General features: G+C 35.2%; 1 protein-coding gene across 1 annotated transcript; it reads right to left on the bottom strand.

Annotated features, from left to right (window-relative positions):
• Positions 1-373: 373 nt before the first annotated feature.
• LOC115975941 (transcription factor MYB90-like) lies at positions 374-14,511 on the bottom strand. The gene is made up of 3 exons (XM_031096998.1): positions 14,247-14,511; positions 13,857-13,986; positions 374-969 (listed from the first exon to the last, which is right to left on the bottom strand). Exons 1-3 carry the CDS (start codon positions 14,371-14,373, stop codon positions 474-476), a joined length of 753 nt encoding a protein of 250 aa, XP_030952858.1. The 5' UTR covers positions 14,374-14,511; the 3' UTR covers positions 374-473.
• Between the last annotated feature and the right edge of the window lie 257 nt (positions 14,512-14,768).

Here is a 14,768-nt window from a genome sequence, read left to right as displayed (position 1 = left end):
GCCACCTCTAGTCCTTTTATCTCATAAATCTCCACACATCCAATTAATTTGGACAATGATAATAAGGAAAACACTGGATCAATAATAATAAGAAAAACTATATAAAAACTATTATATTAGGGGCAGTATTTGTTTTACACAGTAATATGTTTTATACAGATTCAGATCCTCTAGATTTCCTAGGATACTCCACTAAATAGATTTCCTTAAATCTTAACCATTTTTTAATGATTTAATAGTTTAGATTTTGTCACGTCAGTATTCCATTAACAATAAATATTATTATATTATTTTAAGAGTATTGTCAGTAAAATACTTACATGGCAGAATCTAGACTTTCAAATCATAAAAAGAATGGTTAGGATTTAAGAAAATTTATTGGTAAAGTATTCTAAAAAATTTAGAAGATCTGAATCCGTTTTATACACAGATACATTGTAAAACAAGTTTTTTTTGACCTTATATGATTATTCCTATTCTGCATTAAGAACCTCCCAAAGGTCCATATCAAGGGAGAAGTCACCCCAATAATTCAGGACATCCTCATCTAGAGTGTCCCCCACAACTTTTGCCTCTGGTACTATTTCCTCTGCCCAAAAGGTTTCCCTGGGCACTTCATTCAACCTGCCACATTGCGTACATGTGGCTCTCTCATCAAGTTCCCCGCAATTTGACAAGCTTTCCCACCAGTTAATCCTACTCTGCGATTGCATTGATGTTTGAGATATGTCTATGATATCTTCCTTTTTTTGAAAGCTTCCTACAATTGCAGGTTTCCCACTTAACCAAGTTAAGTTTTTGGATAAGATCCCAGGTTGTGGCTTTATTAGTTTCACTTTCACCATATTTTGGGGCTTCTCTTTCAGCTTGGTGATGTGTGAACTTCCCTTTTTGAGGAGGTGTGTATTCCAATAGTTTTTCACATCATTAGCTGTTCTTCCCGGAAGTCTACCTGCAATAAGTGACCATCTATACAAAAAAAGAAAAAAGAAAAAAAAAGTTCAAATAATTGTTGATTAACTTGTAATCTGTTTACTAAAGAAGACCATGTTATCATGCATAAACAGTAAGGGAAAAAATTAGTGGCAAATGACTTTAGATTTTTAGCTGTTTACCAAAAAAAAAAAAAAAAAAAGACTTTAGGTTTTTAGCGAGGGAGAGCTGTATTTAAACTAGAATCTTACCATGTCATATTTTCATTAAATAGTACAATAGATTATTCTCTATACTATTTTATTTTTGAGTAATATTACGAGCACAAACTATTTTACAATATTTTTACAAAATATTGATATGGTCAACTTTTTATTAGTTTTCATGTAGGCTCACCTTTTATATCTCTTTTTCATTTATCAATAATCTCTCATCATATCAGCAGTTTGTAAAATAATTTAAATCTCTAGCATTATTATTAGGACATATGTGAATCATGTTAGGAACATATATCATTTAGAATTGGCTAATCCTATGACAAAACACATTTTACTTGCAATTAGGTAGATCTAGGATGTGTTTAATACTTCAAGAAACAAGAGTTCAAGTCCAAGTGTTAAAACCATGCAAATCTATCCAAGAAATAAGTGAAGAAGTGTTGGATTTTAAAACTCGATAGATAGTTCAACAAATAGCATCTATAGAATGACTTTAGATTTTTAGCTGTTTACCAAAAAAAAAAAAAAAAAAGACTTTAGGTTTTTAGCGAGGGAGAGCTGTATTTAAACTAGAATCTTACCATGTCATATTTTCATTAAATAGTACAATAGATTATTCTCTATACTATTTTATTTTTGAGTAATATTACGAGCACAAACTATTTTACAATATTTTTACAAAATATTGATATGGTCAACTTTTTATTAGTTTTCATGTAGGCTCACCTTTTATATCTCTTTTTCATTTATCAATAATCTCTCATCATATCAGCAGTTTGTAAAATAATTTAAATCTCTAGCATTATTATTAGGACATATGTGAATCATGTTAGGAACATATATCATTTAGAATTGGCTAATCCTATGACAAAACACATTTTACTTGCAATTAGGTAGATCTAGGATGTGTTTAATACTTCAAGAAACAAGAGTTCAAGTCCAAGTGTTAAAACCATGCAAATCTATCCAAGAAATAAGTGAAGAAGTGTTGGATTTTAAAACTCGATAGATAGTTCAATAAATAGCATCTATAGAGGTTTAAAAGGCTTGTTTAGCCCAATGCTCGATAGCTGCTCGATAGATAACCTATCTATCGAGATTTACGAAAATTAGTTTTTTAGATCTAATTTCACACCAATTCGTGTATATTTGTTTAGGCTTTCTTTTCTCACAACCCTAAACATATATAAAGATTATTTTAAGGGCCGTCACAGCGGATGCAACTTAATGCAAAAGTTTTTCACAAGCATATTGTGAGTGGAGACATATGCCTTATTTCAGCTTTCTCTTGAAGAAACTGCTGCGTTTTTATGCCGTAGGGTTTGGTAACTAAGGAGTTTTGTGATCTTCATTGTGTCGATGAAATGAAGAACTTTGTAACCAACATCATTCTCAAGTTGGTGGTTAGTCACGTACTTGAATCCGTACATTGATTGGTTAGTCACGTACTAGGAGCCATGCATTGAAAAGGAAAGATTGTCACTACAAAACAAATCCAGTTGGGTATTAGGGTAAGAGTTCAACTGTAGGTTGGTATAAGGTACTGGGATTCCTTTATTGGTAATCGTTTGTTGTGATAATAATGGATTCTCGGGAATGGTGACCTTAAATTCACCTGGTGGGGTTTTGCCTAGTAGATTTTTCCTATTCGTAAAAAAATGACCATGTCAACTTTATTTTCCGCTGCATATTAACTTGGTGATTTGTTTGTGCTACCATGCGTATTACATGTTAATTGAATTAATTAATTAACTTGACTAATTAATTGGTTAGTTTATTACAAGGGGTCAATACATTCTTGGCCTATCAAGTGGTATCAGAGCAGGCATACTCTGATTAGGGTTAATCCTTGTTGTGTGATCCATTGACCCCTATTGTCATGGCTGCAAACCACATGAAAAGATCTTTGTTTTCAAATACATCTTGTTTTTCTAATCTCTACTTGATTGAGTGTATTAGAAAATGCAAGTCTAAAAGTTATTTGAAATCCATCATGATGATTATTGGAAAAGATCTTAGCATGACAAAGAAGAAACTAGACTGTCATTGAATGAAAATGGGTTCGTTTGAGAAGAGTGAAAGTTAAAAGTTTTGTTCATAAATGGCAGATGAGAGAAAACACAATTTCTACTGATTTGGCATCTAAGCATGAGGTGTGCTTTATGATGAAGTCTGCATTTAAGGTTATGGACATGTGTTTATGGTACCTTGATAGCGGCTGCTTAAGACACATGATTGGAGACCGATCTCTCTTTAAGGTTTTTGAGTCTAAGAAAGGTGGTAATGTCACTTTTGGTGATTGGAGCAAATCACAGATTAAAGGAAAGAAAACCATCTCTCTACCTGGACTGCCAAACATTGCAAATGTGCTATATGTAAAAGGTCTAAGAATGAACCTGTTGAGTATAAGTTAGATATGTGATTAAGAATTTATGGTGCTGTTCTCAAAAGGGAAATGCCATGTGTTGAATGAGTCTGGAAAGAAACTCATAAGTGGTGTTTGCATTCTAGACAATTGTTATGGTTTGGTTCCTGATACTGATATTGTGTGCAATAGCATTCATTTGTCAAATGAAGATCTATGGCACCAAAGAATGGGACATGCTAGTTACAAACATATTTCAATTGTATCTAAGCATGAATCAGTTTTGGGGATACCAAAGCTCAGTAAAGTAAACAATATCGTGTGTGGATCGTGTCAGCTTGGAAATAGATGAAAGCCAAACATCTGGGCACTCAGACATCCGCTACATCTAGACCATTGGAGGTACTACATCTGGATCTAATGGGTCCAATTAGAATTAAGTCTCTTGGTGGGAAGAGATACATCATGGTTGTGGTAGATGACTTCACTAGGTACACTTGGGTCATTCTCCTAAGATCCAAGTCAAATGCTCCTAAGAACATTGAAAACCTTGTGCACAAGATTGCAAAATGAGAAGAGGTTAAAGATTGATTGAATTCAAAGTGACCACAATAAAGAATTCGAGAACTCTTACTTGGAGTCCTTTTGCACTAGATCAAGTATATCTCAAGAGTTCTTTGCTCCTATTACTCCTCAGCAGAATGGTGTAGTAGAAAGAAAGAACAGTGTTATTTAGGAGATGGCTAGAGCCATGTTGCACAATAAGGATGTGGCTAGAAACTTGTGGGGAGAAGCCGTCAACACTATGTGTCATACAGTTAACAGGGTGTATTTCAGACCTGGTACCAAGAAGACTCCCTATAAGTTATGGAAGGGAAGGAAGCTAAATGTTAAGTATTTCAGAATCTTTGGAAGTACTTGTTTCATTCTCAAGGACTAAGAGAATGTGGGAAAATTTAACTCCCGAAATGATGAAGGAATATTTCTAGGGTACTCCTTTACAAGCAAGGCTTATCGGGTATACAACAAGAGAACCAAGAAGGTGATGGAAACTGTAATTGTTGTGATCGATGAAGCTTCATAGTCCAATTTCGAGAAAATTAGTGAGGAAATCTCCAAAAAAATTCTTCCTCCTGAGCCTAAAGATGTTCAAGAAATTGTTGATCAAGAGCCCGTATCTCCAAGTACTCTTGACACTTCAAGTATTGTAGAAGGTTCAACAGACATATTTACCTCACCTAACTTTGAATCCCATGAAGAGAAAGGACCTTCCGCCAGAATTAAGTTGAATCATCTTCTTGAAGTTATTGTGGGAAACATGAATGAACTTACACTAAGGAAGTATACAGTTGATAAATGTGTTGCTAACTTTGTGTCATATTCTTGTTATTTGTTGCAGGTTGAACCCACCAAGGTTGAGGAAGCTCTTCAGGATGAAAGCTGGATTGAGGCTATGCATGATGAACTGCTTCAGTTTTAAAAGAATGATGTCTGGACTCTAGTACTTAGACCAAAAGGTGAGCACATCATTGGCATAAAGTGGATCTTCCGCAACAAGACTGATGAGGGGGGTAATGTAATCCGCAATAGGCTCATCTTATGGGTTAAGGATACTCTCAAATGGAAGGAGTAGACTATGATGAGACATTTGCTCTAGTAGCCTGTATGGAGTCCATCAGGATTCTCCTAGCCTTGGCATGTCACTTGAAGTTCAAGCTTTACCAAATGGATGTAAAGACTTCTTTCTTAAATGGGTTCCTTAAAGAAGATGTTTATGTGGCTCAACCAAAAGGATTCATTGATCCATACTTTTCGGATCATGTGTTATACCTAAAGAAAGCACTTTATGGATTAAAGCAAGCCCCCAGAGCTTGGCATGATCGGTTCACACAATACTTGGTGTCACATGGGTTCACAAGAAGAAAAGCTGATCAAACTCTCTTCATCAAAAGGGAAGACGACGAGTTGATAATTGCTCAAGTCTATGTTGATGATATCATCTTCAGGTCGACTAAGGATGAACTTGCTCATAGCTTCTCCAAACTTATGTAGGTCGAGTTTGAGATAAGCATGATTGGAGAATTGAATTACTTCCTTGGGTTGTAAATTTGTCAGCAAGAGTAAGGTATATTCCTATCTCAATCTAAATATGCTAAAAATCTTGTAAAAAAGTTTGGTTTGAAATCTGCTAGTTCTATTCGAACCCCTATGAGCCCAAATGTTAAACTCACTATTGATTTTTTAGGTAAATGTGTTGATTCATCTTTATATAGAAGCATGATAGGTAGTTTTCTTTATCTTACTGCTACTAGACCTAACATTAGTTATAGTGTGGGAGTGTGTGCTAAATATCAGGCTAATCCCAAAGAGTCTCATAAGATTGCTTTGAAAAGAATCATAAAATATGTCAAAACCATTGCTGACTTTGGTGTATGGTACAGCAAGGACACAGATGATGTCTTATCTAGGTATTCTGACACAAATTGGGCTGGGAATACTGATGAGAGAAAGAGTACATCGGGGGGTTGTTTCTATGTGGGTAATAATCTTGTCTCCTAGATGAGTAAAAAGCAGAATTCCATCTCTTTATCCACTGCAGAGACTGAATACATTGCTGCCGGTAGCTGCTGCACCCAACTTCTATGGATGCAAAAACTCCTCCTTAATTATGGTATTCGTCAAGAACATCTTACCATCTATTATGATAATACTAGTGCCATAAACATCTCTAAGAATCCTGTTCAACATTCTTGAACTAAACACATAGAGATTCGACATCACTTCATTCGGGAGCTTGTCGAAGATGGTACTCTCACTCTTGAGTTCATTCACACTGATGATCAGAAGACTGATTTTTTTCACCAAACCTCTTAATAGCAAATAGTTTGAATTCTTTTTCCAAAACATTGGTGTTATCTCCATGGATTGATCTCCTCTTCTCCTCCTCTTTCCTCATGCATTTGCATATAGTTTTATGCTTTGCTTTGCTTAACATGTTTTTGTTTGTTTGTTTTCAGTTTTGATTTATTTTTTTTTTCATGAAAAAAAAATTGTAAAATCAGAAAAATACAAAAAGAGTGTGTTTTGTGTAAATTGTTACTTGTGTACTTTGGATGGCCATTGAAACAAAATTTTCTAAACTTTGTATCTTTTGTAACTTAGATGAGTATTTCTATGTACAACTAAGTAAGTGAGCTTTATGGCTTGTGTTTGTGATGAGTAAGATTAAGTAATTTCTTGTACTTAACACTCGTATCACTCTTTTTGACAGGAATGACTAGAAAATCCTAAGATAAAGGCATAAATAACCATCTCACCATTGTTGCTCGCCAATCATGAAATGACATTTGTATGCTTTGGCATAGCAAAAGTGTAATATTAAAAACTTAACATAATTGGGTATTTTTTACCTCTCTTATATGCCCATGCAAGATATGCTTAACAAAAGAAAATATGCAAAGAAAAATAAAAAGCAAATAGAATCAAAATGTTTTGTATATGATTGTAGGCGTGTCTTCTAGGAGATGTGTGAGTTATAGGATGTACCTCGTAGGTGATAGTCACCATCAAGCAGTTATGATTGTGTGTGAGTTAAAGTAATTTTCTCATATCTCAAATTGTCATAACATGTAGACACTCATGCAATCTTGCGATATTTTTCATACACAACACGCAATATTCTTTGCTACTCTTGATACATGTGCAGGTATAATGTGATTTAGCCATCACAAAGAATACATGTGTTAATGTATGCTCACTAAACTGTCATGATTTGTTTTTGAAATATAAAACTGGTTAGACTCGTTTAGTATGTGTGTGTGTTTTGAATCTAAATGCTTAACATTTTCTTATTTTTGAGAGCTTAAAATGTTGTTTGGATCTTTGGTTGAGTAGCATGCTTAATTTCATTTATATCTATATTTTTCTCTTCTTTGAAATACTATTTTTGAGCAATCTCGATAGCTTCTCGATACCTCTCGACAGTTAGGCTATCTATTGAGCCTCTTGATCTTCCTTTCTCGACAGCTGTTATCGCAATTTTGATCCATCGAAGTTTTTGAGAATTTGTCTCGATAGCTTCTCGACAACTTCTTGATCCATTGAGGAAGTTTCTATATGCTCGATAGCTTCTCGATCCATCGAGGTCACTTTGCTGTGGACACCGCTCAATAGCTCCTCAATAGCTACATCTGGTGAGATTTAAATCTCGACACCTCTCGATCCATCGAGAATTGTGATTTCCTATATATAGCCTTATCTCAATTTTCTCTCATTTTTCTCGATCTCTCTCGATTGTTTTTGACTCTTTACTGCCCCAAACACCCTTCTTTCACTCTAAATCTCTTCCCCACTCAATCTTTGGCCTCAAGGGTGATTTCTTACTTTGGTATGATCTTCTTTCTCACATTTAATCATGCATTTCATCCTTTTGACCTAACTTTTGGGTTTTTTGATAAATTTTAGGGTTTTTCAAAATTGATAAGGTTTTTACAAAATTTTTGGGTTGGGTTTTGTTTAAATGATCTTAAATGTTCGTGCATTATATCACATTTGCATTTTAACAATGAATCATGCATTTTAGATGTGTGTTTACTATGTTGAAATCATGAGTGTTGGTAGGATTGGATTGGACTGAGCCCATGATATTTTTATTTTTGCATGTCACATGTTCATGCATTTTTAATGCATACGTTCCATTTTTTTTCTCTGTCTTCTTGATATTGATCTATGTTAGTACTTTTCTGTTTCTCTCTCTCTCTCTCTCTCTCTCTCTCTCTCTCTCTCTCTCTCTCTCTCTCAGTTAGTTGCTTTATGGCACCTAAACGTAAGTCTGCTCCGTCCCGGAACCCTCTTCTTTCCAGGGCATCTACTTCTGATTCTACCCCCTCTCACGTTCAGTTCCATGATGAGAAGGCTTGTACTTCTCGGAGACCTTTTCTCGATGAGGCATTCATTCGGAACGCCAAGTCATCCTATCGGATTTTTCCAATACTGTCGTTCCCACTATCATCTATAATAGGGGTTGGGAGTCACTTTGTGGCACCCCGGTTACTTGTCCCTCCATAATCATACGGGACTTTTACTCCAACATGCACGAATTTGATTATTCTGTACCTCATTTCTTCATTTGCGTTAGGGTATGCGCATTGTAGTCACTCTGGATCTTATGTCTAAGGTGCTACATGTATCGAGGGTAGCGCATCCTGACTACCCCGACTGTGATCGTCTTAGGACTGTATCTAAAGACGAACTCTGGTCTCTCTTCTGTGAGACACCTTCATCTTGGGGTGACCATCAAAACACCCCTTGCTCGGACTTTGCAAAAGGTTCAAGGTTCCTTAACATGGTGATGACATTTGTTCTCCATCCTTTGTCTCACTACAAATCCATTACTGAACCTCGTGCTCGACATTTGTTATCCCTACTTGAGGGACTCGCTATTGACTTTCCCTCTTACTTCATGCTCTCCCTTATAGATGTCTAGAAGAATATGGCGACTCGTGCTAAGCTAATTTTTCGTTCGGCTATCACGTAGATTCTCCACCATACGTCTGTCTCATATCCTGAGTCTACACACTTCTCTGTCATGTGTACCATAGATGCAGCGACTGTTCATCGGAGCGAGGCCTAGCTTCGACTGAAGTGGCCACCAACTGAGACGACGACTCCTCATACTTCTTTCGCTCCATCCACATCCGCTCCTTATTTTATGGGTGGTGTGATCCTCGAGGCGGTCATGGCGCAGTTTCAGCACATGGATGCTCACCTTGACACACTTAGTGATGAGTTGTATCAGGTGAACTCCCGTGTCGGTCGTATTACACAATGGCAGGCTCGCCTTGGTGGCTTCGTGGCATCTCCCTCTCCTTCTCCAGAGGTATCTGAGGACAAGGATGATGATGGTGACTCCAACGATGATGATGATGATAAGGATGAGGATGCTAGCTCTTTCGGTGACGACGAGATGACTGCTTAAGTTACTTGCCCTTTGTCATTTGTGACAAAAAGGAGGAGTAGTTTTGGGTATGAGAGAAGTCATATTCTTAGGGGAAGAGTTAGTATAGAAGATACTTTTGTTAGGGGAAGTGTTTTCCTTTTGAGGGATGTAGTGAGGACTTTTTGTATCTTTTCTTTTCTTTACTTTTTAGATACATTATTCTTACTTTGTGATGGCAAACCTTGTATTCATTTTGATATAAATATATATATATATATATATATATATATATATTGAGGTTGTTATTACATTCTTTCACCTATCTCTTCATGTGTTATTTCTTTTCTCTCTTTATGTGCATGCTTCTTATTTATTGTATACAATTTTTGACATTTTTGCTTCATACTAAGATGCCGTGATGAGTTTTGTTTAAAGTGTTTTAGAAATACAGGTTGTCAAAGTCTTTCTTGCCATGAAATCTCTTCTTGCAAATTTTTTCAAGAGTTTGTGTTAGGATTAGATTTTATTGTATTCAATAAGTGACTATGAGTTGAGTGATTTATGACTTCTTTCATATGTTCATTTGTTATGGTTTTGTCACGGATTGCCAAAGAGGAAGATTGTTAGGACATATGTGAATCATTTTAGAAACATATGTCATTTAGAATTGGCTAATCCTATGACAAAACACACTTTACTTCTAATTGGGTAGATCTAGGATGTGTTTGATATTTCAAGGAACAAGAGTTCAAGTCTAAGTGTTAAAGCCATTCAAATCTGTCCAAGAAACAAGTGAAGAAATGCTAGATTTTAAAACTTAACAGATAGCATTTATCGAAGTTTAAAAGGCTTGTTTAACCCAATGCTCAACAACTACTCGATAGATAATCTATCTATCGAGATTTACGAAAATCAGTTTTTCAAATCTGATTTCACACCAATCCGTGTATATTTGTTTAGGTTTTCTTTTCTCACAACCTTAAACATATATAAGGATTATTTTAAGAGCCGTCACAGCGGATGCAATTTAATGCAAAAGTTTTTCACAAGCATATTGTGATCGGAGATATATGCCCTAGTTCATCTTTCTCTTGAAGAAGCTGCTGCGTTTGTATGCCGTAAAGTTTTGTAATAAAGGAGTTTTGTGATCTTCATCGTGTCGATGAACTGAAGAACTTCACAGCCAACATCATTCTCAAGTTGGTGGTTAGTTACATACTTGGATCCGTGTAGCAATTCGTTAGTCACATACTGGAAGCCGTGCATTGAAAATAAGAGAATGTCACTACAAAATAATTCCCATTGGGTATTGGGGTATGGGTTCAAAGTATAATGTACTTGGATTCTTTTACTTGTAACCGCTTGTTATAATAATAGTGGATTCTCGGGAGTGGTAACCTTAAATTCATCTGGTTGGATTTTGCTTTAGAGGTTTTCCCAATTTGTAAACAAATCACCATCTCAACTTTATTTTCCACTGCATATTAACCTAGTTGATGATTTGTTTGTGCTACCACGCGTATTACATGTTAATTGAATTAATTGATTAACTAGACTAATTAATTGGTTAGTTTATTACAAGAGATCAATACATTCTTGACCTATCAATTATTTTTTATTCTGTTAAGAATCATATTCTTCGATTAGTGTGAGCACACAGAGGAGATAAGAAACAAGAACAAATGTCTCTTCATAATCCCATTTTTTCTATATGAACCATTTAACTAGAATATATGGCTCAAAAAAAAAAAAAAAAAAAAAAAACTATCAAAATGAATCTTGATTTTTATTTTTTTATTTTTTTATTTTTATGCCTATTGACGTCCAATAGCAGATTTCCCTAGATCTACATCAACCAAACAATATGTATGAGTCTTTCCAAGTGCACTGAACTCCTTTTTCATTGCTCGTGTTTATGATTAATTAGAGAAGGTAATCTATTCATTGTGTGAACATCATCGTGTATCAACCCGCCTTCAAAAAATTGTAGGAAGTGATGTAGACAGGGTGAGAGTTGTAACGATATCTAAAATGTGTTTTTGACTTGACCATTCTGTCCTAATGTTTTAGGACATGAGGATTAGGAAGGATACCAGATTGTTCGAAGATTAGCCGTTTTAGCTATATAATGATAAATGTCAAGGAACCCATAGGACTATTAATTAAAAAAAAATATTCATGTATGGCGAGAGAAATTTACTTACTTATTTATTGCAAGGGAATTCGTCAAGATCAAATGGCAAAATAACATGACCCCTACGGTAGTCTTCGGCCTATTTTGTTATCGTTTTGAGTCAACTTTTGTGGTTATTTGGACTATTTTATACTTCAAGGGGCCCAATTTAATTTTTTAAGGGTCAAATTCTAAATCAACCTTAAATATATACTCTCTCCGTTCCACTTTTTTTGTTCTCTATTTCATTTTGAGATGTCCCAAAATATTGTCTTGTTTCTAAAAATAAAAGTCATTAATTTACTAATGTTCTTATTATACCCCTATTAATTTACTAATTCAATTTTTTGATAAATTTTTTTAAGAGTAGTTTTGGAAACTTATACATTTTTAAAAGGTAGACAAGACAATAAATGATGTTCCCTTAAAAAATTTGACTTTTCAAATAGGACAAAAAAAGTGGAAAAAATGGAGTAATTTTTTTTCCTAAACCATAGGAGTTCCAAGACCCCTTGGTCCAATATTTGGCTCCGTCCCCAATCTCTACGCTAAGAAAAAACATTACCATTAATTTAAATGTAACAGACATCATCACCACCTAGAGAAATCCAAAATTTAAATCCCCCTCTTCTAGTGTACTACCTCCATTCTACTTTGTTTGTCCTCTATTTCATTTTAGGATGTCCCAAAATATTGTCCTGTTTCTAAAAATAAAAGTCATTAATTTGCTAATGTTCCTATTATACCCCTATTTTATTTTCAAAACTATTTGAAAAGAAAACCAGCAAATTCAATTTTTTGATAAATTTATTTAAGGGTAGTTTTGGAAACTTATACAATTTTTAAAAGGTAAACAAGATAATAAATGATATTTTCTTAAAAAGTTTGACTTTTTAAACAGGACAAATAAAGTGGGGCGGAGGGAATAAATTTTTTTTTTTTTTTTTTAAAGCATCACCATTAATAATTATAGTTGTTGTCCGCATGGTTATGATGACATCTTTTCGCTTCCTTCTCCTCTAACAAAGAGCTCTAAAGAAAACTTCAAAGACAGAGAGAGCTTGGAATTAGTTGTCCTAGTTTTCACCCAAATTATAAATGAATTAATCTTTGGTTCTTTAATGGTTCTTGTATCTTCAGTAAGCTATAGTTTTCTTAAAGAGTATTCATATCCAGGCTGCCAAATGCCAAATGTAAACATATTTTAGCATTAAAGTTCAATTTATCTCAACATCCGGAAGTGAAAACATGAAAAATTATAATTTTTTTTGGCATAGTGCTACAGTATATATGATGATACTATAGTACTGTGTTAAAAGTAATATTAATATTTTATTCCTAGTTTTCTCTCTTTATCTCTCTCTGTCTTTCTCTGTCTCTCACTTCCCTCTCATCTCATCTCATCTTAGCCTCCCTCCATCACTCTCTTCCCACCCTCTCTGTCTCAATCTCTCTATCCTTCCTCATTCTCAGATTGGAGCTTAGATTTTTTTTTTTTTTTTGGAGAACCAAACGGTCCTCACTCTTAGATTGGCATGGAGCTTAGATCAGTGTGGATTGTGAGATATCTCCATTGAGTGAAACGGAAAAAAAATCGGTAAGTTGTGGTTTGGGTAAGTGATTGTTTTGATTTGGTATTTGTTGGGTGTGGTTTCTGGTTTGATTTGGGCGTGACTGGAGCTGGGTGTGTGTTGTGATGTGTGCATGGGTTTGGATTGGTAGAGATCGTGGTGGCGTGTGTTTGGATCGACGGAGATCGAAGATCGTGCTGTGATGTGTGCTATGTGTGTGTGGCTTTGTCGGTGTGAAATATTGGTTTTGGTTTTGGTTCGTTGGTGTGCTGTGTGTGTGGTTTTGGTTTTGGTTTGATGGTCCAGTGGGTGGTGCTGGGATATGCGGGGGTCATTGTGTGTTGGTGGCGGCATGGTGGTTATGGGGGTAACTGTGTGATGAACTGTTTTGGTTTTATCTGTTGTGGCCGGTGCTAGAGGTTGAGGGAGAAAGAGAGGAAAAGGTAAAAAAAAAAAAGAAGTATAAAAAGAATATTTAAATAAAATGGAAAAAAAGTTAAAGTTTTGAAATGTTAAATGTGTTATAAAATGGTACTGTATAATTAATAAAGTAGTTTTTTTTAGATGGTAAAATAAAATAGGATAATATTTCTATGCGATTGCTCTTACTAATGACATTTTGCGTTTGGAGTTACTACTATTTGCTAGCGAGACTTGCCTGTTACCTAGCAGCTTATGGAGCCTGAGCATAAGATCAACTTCGTCTGCAGCGAAGTTTCCTCTCTTGATACTTGGCTTCAGGTAGTTCAACCACCTCAGTCTGCAGCTTTTCCTACATCTATTTAAGCCTGCAAAATGCATGAAACAAATTTACTAAAAAAATAAGAAGCTTCGCAACAATTCTGATGTGCCATATTATGAGTCGCTACTTTTATCATTTTTACGTAAACCACCACAATAAACCACATCAAGATTGTAACAGAAATTGTGTTCATGGATTTTCTCATGAGCTAGAGAAAAAGACAGAAGAGACATAAACAAAAGGAACTTGGTTTACCAAAGAAAAAAGAGAAATCAATCTCACTCACTCTATATTCTAGAATAATACCTGCACTGACAGGAACCAGGTGCCATTTTCCTTCACCGTACTTCTCAATGCATTGCTTAAGTCGAATATCTTCCTCCCCAGTCCATGCACCTTTTCTCACACCGAAAGAGCCTTCCATGTTTAACATTTCCTCCAAAATGGAGGTATAAAAGGCACGTTGTAAAGTGGCAGTCTTCTCTTAGTAAAAAGCGAAGTAATTAAGTTCACGTGGGTTACACTTTTCTTTTTCTGGCATGCGCTTGAATCAGCTGGTCAGTTCTGTATCCTTTTATATCTATACTGCTGTAGACATCACAGTTAGCAGAGTTCCTATATTTAAAAATCTATTAAGGTTGACGTGCGTCCCCGATATTCACAACTTTCATATGTGTTCCAGGCTTCGCCACGAGGTGTGTAGGGGGTTGTTGTGGTGCCACATGCGATGGGGTTGGAAACTCAGGTTAAACATTATATATAATTTCTTCCTAATGGTTAGTTTTTATTTCTTATTTATATCTTCTTAATTTAAGGTTACTATTAATT

Source organism: Quercus lobata, chromosome 2 (genome assembly GCF_001633185.2).
Source record: "Quercus lobata isolate SW786 chromosome 2, ValleyOak3.0 Primary Assembly, whole genome shotgun sequence".
Classification (NCBI taxonomy): domain Eukaryota; kingdom Viridiplantae; phylum Streptophyta; class Magnoliopsida; order Fagales; family Fagaceae; genus Quercus; species Quercus lobata.
This window is presented reverse-complemented; position numbering and strand designations above follow the sequence as displayed.